General features: G+C 36.3%; 1 protein-coding gene across 1 annotated transcript; it reads left to right on the forward strand.

The window, feature by feature from the left end:
* The first annotated feature begins 950 nt into the window (after window positions 1-950).
* On the forward strand, window positions 951-3,175 carry LOC136233071 (probable protein phosphatase 2C 24). The gene is made up of 4 exons (XM_066022618.1): window positions 951-1,714; window positions 1,806-2,150; window positions 2,297-2,402; window positions 2,509-3,175. Exons 1-4 carry the CDS (start codon window positions 1,220-1,222, stop codon window positions 2,880-2,882), a joined length of 1,320 nt encoding a protein of 439 aa, XP_065878690.1. The 5' UTR covers window positions 951-1,219; the 3' UTR covers window positions 2,883-3,175.
* Window positions 3,176-12,467: the final 9,292 nt, after the last annotated feature.

Genomic DNA, 12,467 nt, shown 5'->3' on the forward strand with positions numbered 1-12,467 from the left:
CATCCAATTCTATTATTAAATTACAACAAATATGATTTTTTCAAACAAACTGATATATATTTGATACAAAATAAGGAACAAAATATTTATATTTTACAATAATATTTAAAATTGATCCAATTTATTAATGTTAGGAATAAAATTGCTTTTCATTATCAACGTTAAAAGTAAATTACATTATTTTAAACGTTAAAGATAAAATTGCTCCTAACGGTAAATGTTAAGAGCATATAATTTTCATTTCTTTGAACTTCAAAATTTTAAAACCCAACCGAGAAGAGGCATAGGAAAGTACCACATGCGTGTGAGGAAAGCAAGTACTGGTTAATTGCTGTGTTGAATTTTGATTGGGCCATCTATCTACGGACTCCATAGGAAGTACATGTGTCCACCTTTGATGTAGGGAGGTATTAATCCAACGGTAGAAATTTGTTTATCAATGTGGTGTGTCACGCTTTATATAGTAACATCTGCCCGTGACAGTGACGGGCAGCCTGCCCTTCAAGACCAAAACTAAAAAAAGCTTAATCATAATTTGTTATCTAACGTCTCATTAGTAATTAATCATTCGGTTGTAAAAAAGTAAGTTAAATACGAAAAATGTATTCCACATAATTTATAGAAGTCGTTATATATAATTAAAAAATACATTAAAAATAAAATTATTTTTAAACTATAAAGATTGTTTTTTCTACATCTTGATCCTCATCATTTTATTTTTTTTATACGTATGATATATTTTTCAATTTAATTTTTTTTCAATTAAGTGATATATTGATTATATTTATACAAATTTAGAAGATTAAACCAACGGTTTTTTTTTTTTTTTTTGAAGAATTAAACCAACGGTTTAAAAAAAAAACAGAAGATTAAACCAACATTTTATACAAATTAAGTTAAGTAGGATAAATAATATATTAAGATAAAAAACAAAGCATGTTTGTTACATTGAAATTACATATTTTATCCTTGGTCTCCATTCACATTCAAGAGGTTGCCTCTCCCTCTCTTTAAACTTTTCTTCAGTTAAAATTTCAATTGTTGAAAGAAATGAAAAGGAAAGAGAAGAGGTCTTAATCTGACAACAATCAAAAGGAAGGAAAAGAAAGAAAGGAGTGTTGATTTTGATGGCGAGATTATAACTAGTTAGGATTATGAAAGAATTATTGTTTGAGTAGTAGATGAGACATAAAAACGAAGCTTCTTTTTTCTTTCTTTAATGGCTGAGATATGTCGTGGGTTTGTTAGTGACAGTGAAGCATCAGCCACGCCGTGTCAAGGGAATTCAAGAGCAGCCAGCAAGAGAATGGAGATCAGACGGTTTAAATTTGTCGCCGAAGTTGCGTCAGAAACGGAGGAGGAAGGTAATAAGCGGAGAAAAATCCAAGTGCGTACTACTTCATTGCCTTCTACTCGTGAAGAATATGGCGAAGGCTCATCACTGAAAAATGAAGAGAACAAAATTAACATGAAACCGGAAAAAGAAACTTTAATTTCGAGTAAATCTTTGAATATGGTTCTAAATCCCTCCATTTCAGCCACAATCCATTTTGATCTCGATATGTATCCAAAATATGGTGTGGCTTCCGTCTGTGGAAGGAGGAGAGACATGGAAGATGCAGTCGCAGTTCACCCTTCGTTCTTTACAAAGGATCGGAAATCCGCCTCTGAGTTCCATTATTTCGGCGTTTACGACGGCCACGGTTGCTCTCATGTATGGAACCACCGCCTTCAAGCCAATTCCTGTTTAATTGTTCAAGTTCGATGTTCAGCAAAACTGAATGTCCCTTTTTTTCCGATTTCAGGTGGCGGCAAGGTGCAGAGATAGACTTCATGAATTGGTGAAGGAGCAGCTAATTGGCAGCAAAGAAACAACTGCGCCAGCGCCGGCGGCAACGTTGGCCGGGGATTGGAGAAGTGCGATGGTGAAAAGCTTCTGGCGGATGGACAAAGAGGTGATAGGGTGGAATGAAGGGGCGTTTCGTGCTACTTGCAGATGTGAGATGCAAACTCCGGAATGCGACGCCGTCGGATCTACTGCCGTGGTGGCTATCCTAACCCCCAGTAAGATTATCGTGGCCAACTGCGGCGACTCTAGAGCCGTCTTATGCCGTAACGGCAAGCCTGTTCCTCTCTCTACTGATCATAAGGTTTCTTTCTATCCTTTTCATGGAAACCAAACGAATACGATTTGTGTGCGTTTATTAGATCATAAAATGCGAAATTTTGTTATGGCATTGTGATTGTGAGTTTCTTTTATGTTTGATGATAATTAACTTGGGACTCGTGTGAACAGCCGGACCGTCCAGACGAGCTGAACCGGATCCAAGCCGCCGGTGGCCGTGTTATATACTGGGATTGTCCACGAGTTCTCGGAGTCCTGGCCATGTCAAGATCCATAGGTAATAATTTTGCTTTAGAGAAACAAATTAAGAAAGATATATAATGGCATTGATATTTTTAAAGGTATAATTTGTATATATGACGTTTCTGATAATTTGATTACAGGTGATAACTACCTAAAACCTTACGTGAGCTGTGAGCCGGAAGTGACAATAACGGAGCGGACGGCGGAGGACGAGTGCTTGGTACTGGCCAGTGATGGGTTGTGGGATGTGGTTTCGAACGAAACAGCGTGTGGGGTGGCGCGTATGTGTTTGAGGGGGAAAGGACAGATTGGGCAGCAGCAGCAATCGGAGTCATGCGGTGCGGCGGAGAATGAAGCGGTTGGCGGTGTTCCTGCAGAAAGCAGTGGAAGCGGCGAAGAGATGTCGGACAAAGCATGCACGGACGCGTCGATGTTGCTGACTAAGCTGGCGCTGGCCAGGCACAGTACTGACAACGTGAGCGTAGTGGTGGTGGATCTTAGGAAGGACACGTAGCCATGATCTTATCAGCTAGCCTTTTTTTTTTTCTTTTTTTTTTTTCAGGCTTTGCTTGTTTTTTTTAAAAGAAAAAACAACTGAGAGGACTAGTTTTTCTATGGGTTTTTTTTTTTTTTTTTTAATTTTCAATGGATGAGTAGTCAAAATAGGAAAAAAAGAAAAGGAAAATTAAACAGCAAATGAAGGAGTGTTTGGTTATGCCGATGTGTTTTATTCTAAATAGGGGTCGTAAATTAGATGTTTATTCCAAATCTATATATAATAACAGTAACGATGCAATTAAAGTGTTATTTCCTTATTTTTTAGTGATAAAAAATTTAATATATTAATTTTAATTTTATTATATATATTTATCTATAAAAAGATTATTTTATCCGTACTATATATAAGAGTTTTACAGAATATAAATTAATTCCTAAAATCTTTCTAATTCTCTACACATTTATATATAATATAAAACAGTAACGATGGAACTGAGGTGTCACTTCCTCCTTTTTTTAGTGATAAAAAATTTAATATATTAATTTTAATTTTATTATATATATTTATCTATAAAAAGATTATTTTATCCGTACTATATCTAAGAGTTCTACAGAATATAAATTAATCCTTAAAATCTCTCTAATTCTCTACACATCTATATATAATATAAAACAGTAACGATGGAACTGATGTGTCACTTCCTCCTTTTTTAGTGATAAAAAATTTAATATATTAATTTTAATTTTATTATATATATTTATCTATAAAAATATTATTGTATCCGTACTATATCTAAGAGTTCTACAGAATTTAAATTAATCCCTAAAATCTCTCTAATTCTCTACACATCTATATCTATATATAATATAAAATAATAACGATGGAACTGAGGTGTCACTTCCTCCTTTTTTAGTGATAAAAAATTTAATATATTAATTTTAATTTTATTATATATATTTATCTATAAAAAAGATTATTTTATCCATACTATATTTAAGAGTTCTACAGAATTTAAATTAATCCCTAAAATCTCTCTAATTCTCTACACATCTATCTATATATAATATAAAACAGTAACGATGGAACTGAGGTGTCACATCCTCTTTTTTTAGTGATAAAAAATTTAATATATTAATTTTAATTTTATTATATATATTTATCTATAAAAAGATTATTTTATCCGTACTATATCTAAGAGTTCTATAGAATTTAAATTAATCCCTAAAATCTCTCTAATTCTCTACACATCTATATATCTATATATAATATAAAACAGTAATGATAGAACTGAGGTGTCACTTCCTCCTTTTTTACTGATAAAAAATATAATATAATATATAATATATTAATTTTAATTCTATTATTATATTTATCTATAAAAAAGATTATTTTATCCATACTATATCTAAGAGTTCTACAGAATTTAAATTAATCCCTAAAATCTCTCTAATTCTCTACACATCTATATATAATATAAAACAGTAACGATGGACCTAAGGTGTCACTTCCTCCTTTTTTAGTGATAAAAAATTTAATATGTTAATTTTAATTTTATTATATATAAATATATAAATATTAATAAAAATACAATCTAATAATTACAATTAATGACATAATTGTGTTATATAAATTAAATATTATTATTTGATTTTCACATTTACTTTAAATAATATTTTTATAGATAAATATAATAATAAAATAAAAATTAATATATTATATATTATATTATATTTTTTATCAGTAAAAAAGGAGGAAGTGACACCTCAGTTCCATCGTTACTGTTTTATATTATATAGATTTATATATTAAGATGAATCCGTACATCGCACGGGCCAAAAACTAGTAAGGGAAACGAGGACTTATAGCCGTTCTGAAGTCTTGGGATAATATCTAATGCCTCTTATCCTTGATGGGAAGGTGCAGATTTATTCCCAATGTACACCAAACTTCTAATTTTTTTAAAAGAAAAATTCATTAAAATTAACAAGAATTACATAATTAGCTGATGAGGAAGGCTAATAAGAAAAAGAGAGAATTATTTTTAAAAACTAACTAAAACTAACACATTTTAATAAGTAACTTTCAAGTTTATCCTCGTGTTCTTTCTTAACATAACTGTGTGTTTTTGTCTTTTTTTCTCTTTCTTTCTCGTGCTCTCTCTCTCTAAAGAATAGAATAATCTACCGAATGATTAGAATACTACAACAATTAATTCAACCCACAATTCATATAACAAAATTTCTACAATCATATAAATTTTTCATTGGTTTTTAGTTTCATTAAAAAGATTCAAAGCTTAGTCCATTCATTGTTAAGATCTAGCATGTTGTTTCTCTACAAGTCAATGTATATTGTTTCTCTTCATTTTTCATGTTTTTACTGATCGTGTGAACCCCAAAAACAGTGGTATTGTTGTCTGAAAATACATTTTGGTTGGAATATCAGTTTCAAACATTTTTCCCCGACAGTGTCGATATCTGTCGATTTCTGATCAATATCTTCATATATGACGATATTTGTTAACTTTCAGATATCAGATGGATATCGACAGGATATCGACAAATACAATATCGTCAATAGATGCAACCCTTACGGGGGAGTAATTTCAGAAGCATAAAAAGAATTTCAATCATGGGGAATCTCAATACTGAGTTCCATCAATTAAATATTTTGCCAACATCAAAATGGGGGAGTTTGTTGAAACACCTTTTCACATGATTTTGATTTGACAAAATCATTTAAGTTAATCCATGATTAAGGGGCAATTAAATTTAAGTGCTTTGATTTCATTGTACTGATATGTTTGTTCAATGTTGAGCATAAATATAAATGAAAATAGAAATAAAAAGTAAGACAGGATGAAGTCAGCATAAGAACACAGCACAAGCTGAGTGAAGTGCAACTCAGCGTAATAGAAGATAAGTCATCTTCTGAACATAAGCTTAAAGATCAAGCTAATCAATGAAGCTGAGTGAAACGCAACTCAATATCAAAAGTAGAGAAGTCTTCTTAGGAACTATATCTTGCAGAACGAAGCTGACCATGGAAGCTGAGTAAAAGAGAACTCAGTATCAGACTTGGCAACAATCATAGACAACAGCTATCAAAGTCAAACTGAGTGATCTTCAGGACAGCGCGAATGATCCGTTTGCTAAAAGACAAGATCCGACAACTGTCTGCACCAATTCAGAAGCTTTGAAATTATGCATGGTCACAGTTTCGAGATGCATGGGTCAACTGTTCGTTAGCTAAAAAACGAACTGGCGCAAGAAGACGAAACCTGCGAGAAAAGGACAAACCTGACGACTGTGGAATTCAGACGACAAGATTGGCCTGCAAATCTGAAGCTGACCAGAACATGTCGCTGGAAAGAGTCGTTTGAATCCAACGGATAATTCTAGATTCAAATCATTTGGCTTCAGACTTCAACTATAAAAGGACAAGTACACTTCTTGGATCCTTTGCCAATTGCTGATATACAAAAGAAGAAAAGCACACATACAAAGCACATCAAAACAAGAAAAAGATCTTATACCAAACTTCCATATCTGTGTAAATGCTAGAGTGATTTTCTTTGTAATCATCTAAAGTGTTCTTTGTCTGAAAAAGAACAATTTTGTATCAATCGTAGTATTGAGAGAGTGTGCTGAGTACTCGGTGTTAAGTACTCAGTGGTAGAGAAATCTAGGTGTTCGGTTATAGCACTTAGTAGGAGTTGAGTAGACGAATAGAGGACGGTACTCGTGCATATTCAACTGCCTTGTAAACGGTTTGTGCTCTACCTTTAAAGAGCTCAGTATTGGATTTAAAAAGCCCGGAGGGATTCTGGGGACTGGACGTAGGCGGAGAGGCCGAACCAGGATAAGTCTACTGAGTAATCTCTAACTCTCTTTCAAATATATATCTGTATGTGTTGCTTACTATATTTACTCAGTATATAAATTGCTTAAGCTGACACTGAGTAAATCAGAGTGCTGAGTTGGAAGCTGACCACAAAAGTGTCATTTCCCAACTCACAAGTAAAACAGTTCTAGTCAGTATTTGACTAAAGCCGTCTTACGCCTCACTCGGCCGTGCTGACCAAAGCTGAGTTGTGAAACTCAAAGAATTGAATTAAGCCAGCGTAATTAAAGCGAAAAATTTATATTAGTTCCTAACCCCCCCACGGGAACTAATCACACGGGACCAACAAGTGGTATCATAGCTAAATAGCTCACTACTCAAAGATTTAACTATCTTGAGCTGATCCCGATAAATGGCTGAGAACAGCACTCGTTTCCTTCCAGGGAACCAAACAACACAGATACTCCCTGAAGGATTATCAATCAGTCGGCCTCCCCTATTCTTTGGATCTAATTATACATTTTGGAAGAATAGGATGAAGAACTTTATTCAAGCCACAAACATGAGTGCATGGCTTGCAATAGTTCAAGGCCCATATGTGCCTTATAAAACTGTTAACAATGAGAAAGTTGTTAAGAGTGAAACTGAGTTGTCAGAAGATGACCTTAAGAAATTACAAAATAATGCTTCGGCTATCAATATGCTTCACTGTGCGCTAGATGTTGCAGAATACAATAAGATTTCAGGTTGCGAGTCAGCACAGGAGATTTGGAAAAAGCTTGAGGTAACCTATGAAGGTACAAGCAAGGTCAAGGAATCAAAGGTGAACCAACATATGAGATTATACGAGCTGTTCGAGATGAACGACAATGAGGACATCTCTGGAATGAACGCTAGATTCACCAACATCATAAATGAGCTAAAGAGACTCGGCAAGAACTTCACTGAAGAAGAGCAGGTGAAGAAAATCTTGAGAAGCTTACCGAAGAGCTGGCAAGCTAAGAAAACGGCCGTGGAGGAAGCTCAAGACTTGACAACATATAAATACGACGAGCTGATCGGATCTCTGCTGACTCATGAGATCTGTATGAAAAATTTCGAAGCAAAAGAAAAGTCAGAAGACAAGAAACAAAAATCACTTGTCATGAAAGCTGACTCAACCGAAGCTGACTCATCGGATGATGAGGAAATGGCCATGTTCACGAGGAAGATGAAGAAGTTGTTCAGAAAAAATGAAAAGAACAGTAAGATGCCATTCAGAAGAGGCGATAGGTACAAAGCTGAGTCCAGTGACAAATACAAAAAGGACAGCTCCAATCCTGTCACGTGCTTTGAGTGCCATCAAACTGGACACATTAAGTCAAGCTGCCCTAATCTGAAGAAAGAAAAGAAGGGAAGCAAAAAGGCAATGGTGGCCACATGGAGTGACAACGATGAATCAACATCATCTGAAGCTGATGCCACCGAGTCAGCAAACATATGCTTCATGGCCGATGACGCTGCTGACCACACTCGATCTGAGCAAGCTGACCTCTCTGAAGAATCTGAACAGGAGGAGTACTCAAATGAGGTAACATCCTTACACTTGCTTAGAAATGAAATGATTAATGCCCTGAGTGATTTATATACACTGACTAAAAAGTGTAACAAGAAAATAAAGGCACTCAGCAGGCGGTGTGACGAGATTGAAGAGGTCAAACTTAGTGACCTTCGATATCTTCTCCAAGACAACTCAACTTTGCATAGCAACATGGAAATTATGCACAAGTTTGTCTCGGAAGTCCAATCAGATTCAAAGAAACTGAGAAAGGATGTCACAAACCTTCAGAACCAAATAAAAGGTTCAAACAAATCCCATGCTGAGTACTCAGGTACTGCTCAGCATAGACAGTTCGCTCAGTGTGACTGTTGTGGAAAAAAGGGACACACAACAGATGTGTGTTGGTATAACAAGCGGATTGTCCAATGTGACTTTTGCGGAAAGAAAGGACATACCACTAAGGTATGTTGGCATGCTCAGCACAATGGTGCTGACCAAAAACAAAGCCACCCTAAAAGGGTAACTCATTGTGACTTCTGTGGCAAACAAGGCCACACCATAAAAGTATGCCATCACAAATTAAAACATGACTTTGCACCTGTCTATGCTAACAAACGAGGACCCAAAAAGAATTGGGTACCTAAAGATGAATGATTCAAAATGCAGGTGAGCCTGAGGTGCATGGAGAAGTCAAAGCTTTGGTATATTCACAGCGCATGCTCGAGGCATATGACTGGTGATGAAACTCAGTTCATCACACTTGAGCTTAAACGAGGAGGTAACGTAAGCTTTGGAGACAATAAGAAGGGTAAGATAGTAGGGTCAGGTACTATCGGAGGTAACCCCACTATTGAGTCAGTCTCCTTAGTTAAGGGTCTCAAATATAACCTATTGAGCGTAGCTCAGCTGTGTGACAGCGGTAGGCAGGCTATATTTGATGTTCCTCAGTGTCGAATACTCGAGGGAAAAACAAACAAATTGATTTTAACCGCCCCTCGTGTTGACAACGTATATATGTTGAGTTTAGAAAAACAATTTTCAAAAAATATATGCTTAGTATCTAAAGAGGAAAACTCCTGGCTATGGCATAGGAGACTTGGTCATGTAAGCATGGACCTCCTTGCCAAATTAGCTAGAAAGCAATTAGTTGAGGGATTGCCCAAATTGAAATTTGAAAAAGATCAATTATGTAATGCTTGTCAGCAAGGTAAACAAACGAAAAAGTCTTTTCAAAGTAAAAACATTGTCTCAACCAAGAGACCATTGGAATTACTACATTTGGACCTTTTCGGACCTATCCAGCCACTCAGCTTGGGCGGTAAGAAATTCTCCTTAGTCATTGTAGACGATTTCTCTCGGTATACTTGGATCATCTTGCTGAGTAGAAAGGATGAAACTTTTGAGATGTTCACAACATTGATTAAGAAGCTTGAAAATGACGAAGACCTAAAAGTAGCTCATATTAGAAGTGACAATGGCGGAGAATTCAAAAACCAACAGTTTGATGAATTCTGCGAAGTCAGCGGCATTGACCATAACTTTTTTGCTCCTAGGACACCTCAACAAAATGGGGTTGTTGAAAGGAAGAACAGAACAATAGTTGAAATTGCTAGGATAATGCTGAGCGAAAATAGGCTTCCAAAGTATTTCTGGGGTGAAGCTGTCCACACAGCATGCTACATACTGAATAGGGCTTTAGTTAGACCTATACTCAAGAAAACCCCTTATGAACTTTGGAAAGGACGAAAGCCCAACATTGGCTACTTTCGTGCCTTTGGGTGTAAGTGCTTTATACTCAATACAAAAGATAACCTTGCTAAATTTGATGCTAAAGCTGACGAAGCGATCTTTTTAGGGTTCTCAACTAACAGTAAAGGATATAGGGTGTATAATAAACGAACTCAAGTTGTAGAAGAGTATGTCCATATAGAGTTCGATGAAACTGACCCTGCAGGAAAGACAACTCAGTCCGCCGAAGATGACCCAAGCTCAGCTTCCGCTGACCAAATTGGAGCCGCTGAGTCATCCGTACAAGGGCTGACCAAAGGTAAAAACGAAACCGAAATTACCTTTGCTGACCAATCTACCCCTGCAGATATTGTAGAAACACCTATTCCAGACCACTCAACATTACCTAAAGAAATAAAAATTCCTAGAGGACATTCGGAGAAGTCCATTCTTGATGCTGCTGACAACAAGCTGATGACAAGAGATCAGCTTAGAAAGTATCTCGGTAATGTGGCATTCGTCTCAGTACATGAGCCAAAGAACTTCTCAGAAGCTGAGCACGACGAACATTGGATCAATGCTAAGCAAGAGGAGCTTGATCAATTCAAAAGAAATGAGGTATGAGATTTAGTACCAAAACCTAGGAATCAAAAGACCATAGGAACTAAGTGGGTCTTTAGAAATAAACTAGATGAGCAAGGCAATGTGGTCAGAAACAAAGCCCGACTTGTAGCCCAAGGCTATAGTCAGCAAGAAGGTATTGACTACGGTGAAACCTTTGCTCCCGTTGCTAGGCTAGAGGCTATACGAATATTGTGTGCATATGCTAGCTATATGAACTTTAAACTATATCAAATGGATGTCAAAAGTGCTTTTCTTAATGGATTTATAAACGAAGAGGTTTATGTTAGTCAGCCTCCAGGGTTTGAAGATCCAAAACTTCCAAACCACGTTTATAAACTCAAGAAGGCCCTATATGGCCTAAAACAAGCACCACGTGCTTGGTACGAGAGGTTGACCAATTTCCTGCTGACCAGGAACTATGTCAGAGGCAAAGCTGACACAACCTTATTCATTAAGAAAAAGGGTAAAAATACCCTGTTGGCACAAATTTACGTAGATGACATAATCTTTGGTGCTACTGATGAATCTATGTGCAAAGAATTTAGTAAACAGATGCAAACTGAGTTCGAGATGTCTATGATGGGCGAACTCAACTTCTTCCTTGGTTTACAAATCAAGCAAGGGAAGAACGAAATCTTCATTAGTCAGTCTAAGTACGCCAAAGAAATGTTAAAGAAATTCGATATGGAAGAATGTAAGCCCATATCAACCCTAATGCGTACTGACACTGTCCTTTGTTCTGACGAGAAAGGTAAGTCAGTAGACAGCAAGTTATATCGATGTATGATAGGCTCTCTTCTTTATCTTACTGCTAGTAGACCTGACATTCAGTACTCAGTATGTTATTGCGCAAGATATCAAGCTGACCCCGGAGAATCTCATCTTATAGCTGTAAAAAGAATTTTCAGATATTTGTAGAGCTCAGTTAATGCAGGTTTATGGTATCCAAATACAAATGACTTCACACTCATTGGATACACTGACGCTGACTATGGACGAGATAAGCTAGAACGTAAGAGCACTTCAGGAGGATGTCACTTCCTAGGAAGCTGTCTAGTATCTTGGTTCAGTAAGAAGCAATCGTCAGTGGCCCTGTCTACAACTGAAGCTGAGTACATTGCTGCTGGAAGCTGTGTGGCCCAGGTCCTATGGATTAAGCAATAGCTAGAGGATTATGGAGTCAAAATGGAAACAATAGAGGTCAAATGTGACAACAAGAGTGCCATTGACCTATCTAAAAATCCAATCCAACACAGCAGGATGAAGCATGTCAACATAAGGCATCACTTCATCAGAGATCACGTACTCAAGGGTGAGATCAAGATGACTTATGTTCCAACAGATGAATAGCTTGCGGATATCTTTACGAAGCCTCTGGCTCGTGAGCAATTCAACAGACTAAGGGAAGCTATCGGTATGTCTAATCCTCTTCAATGAAATTCTATGTTTAAATTGAATGATGAGTGATTACCATGCCGAGTGATTTGTGCTAAATTAGTAACTGTTGCATGCTAAGTCAAACATAATATAAAATCACTTCATGCTGAATAAGACTTACACACTGAGTGATTATCCTAAGCTGAGTTACTAAGCACACAAATAAATCTTCTACGTAAAACTGTCTACTCAAAATTTCAAACGTTTAAAATTCCTAACGCTGAGTAAAGATCCGTTGCACAATTAATGCTAGCACACGAATTAAATATTCACCTAGGATGACGTAAGCGCAATAATTAGAAAACACATGCGCCGATTGTGTCATAAATGCCAGAATCATTGTCGGTTGATTATCTCGAGGTCAAACCGCCATTTCAACGATCCAAATCAACTTGATACCTCTATAAATAGTGGACGAATTCCCACTT

Source organism: Euphorbia lathyris, chromosome 6 (genome assembly GCF_963576675.1).
Source record: "Euphorbia lathyris chromosome 6, ddEupLath1.1, whole genome shotgun sequence".
Taxonomy (NCBI): Eukaryota; Viridiplantae; Streptophyta; class Magnoliopsida; order Malpighiales; family Euphorbiaceae; genus Euphorbia; species Euphorbia lathyris.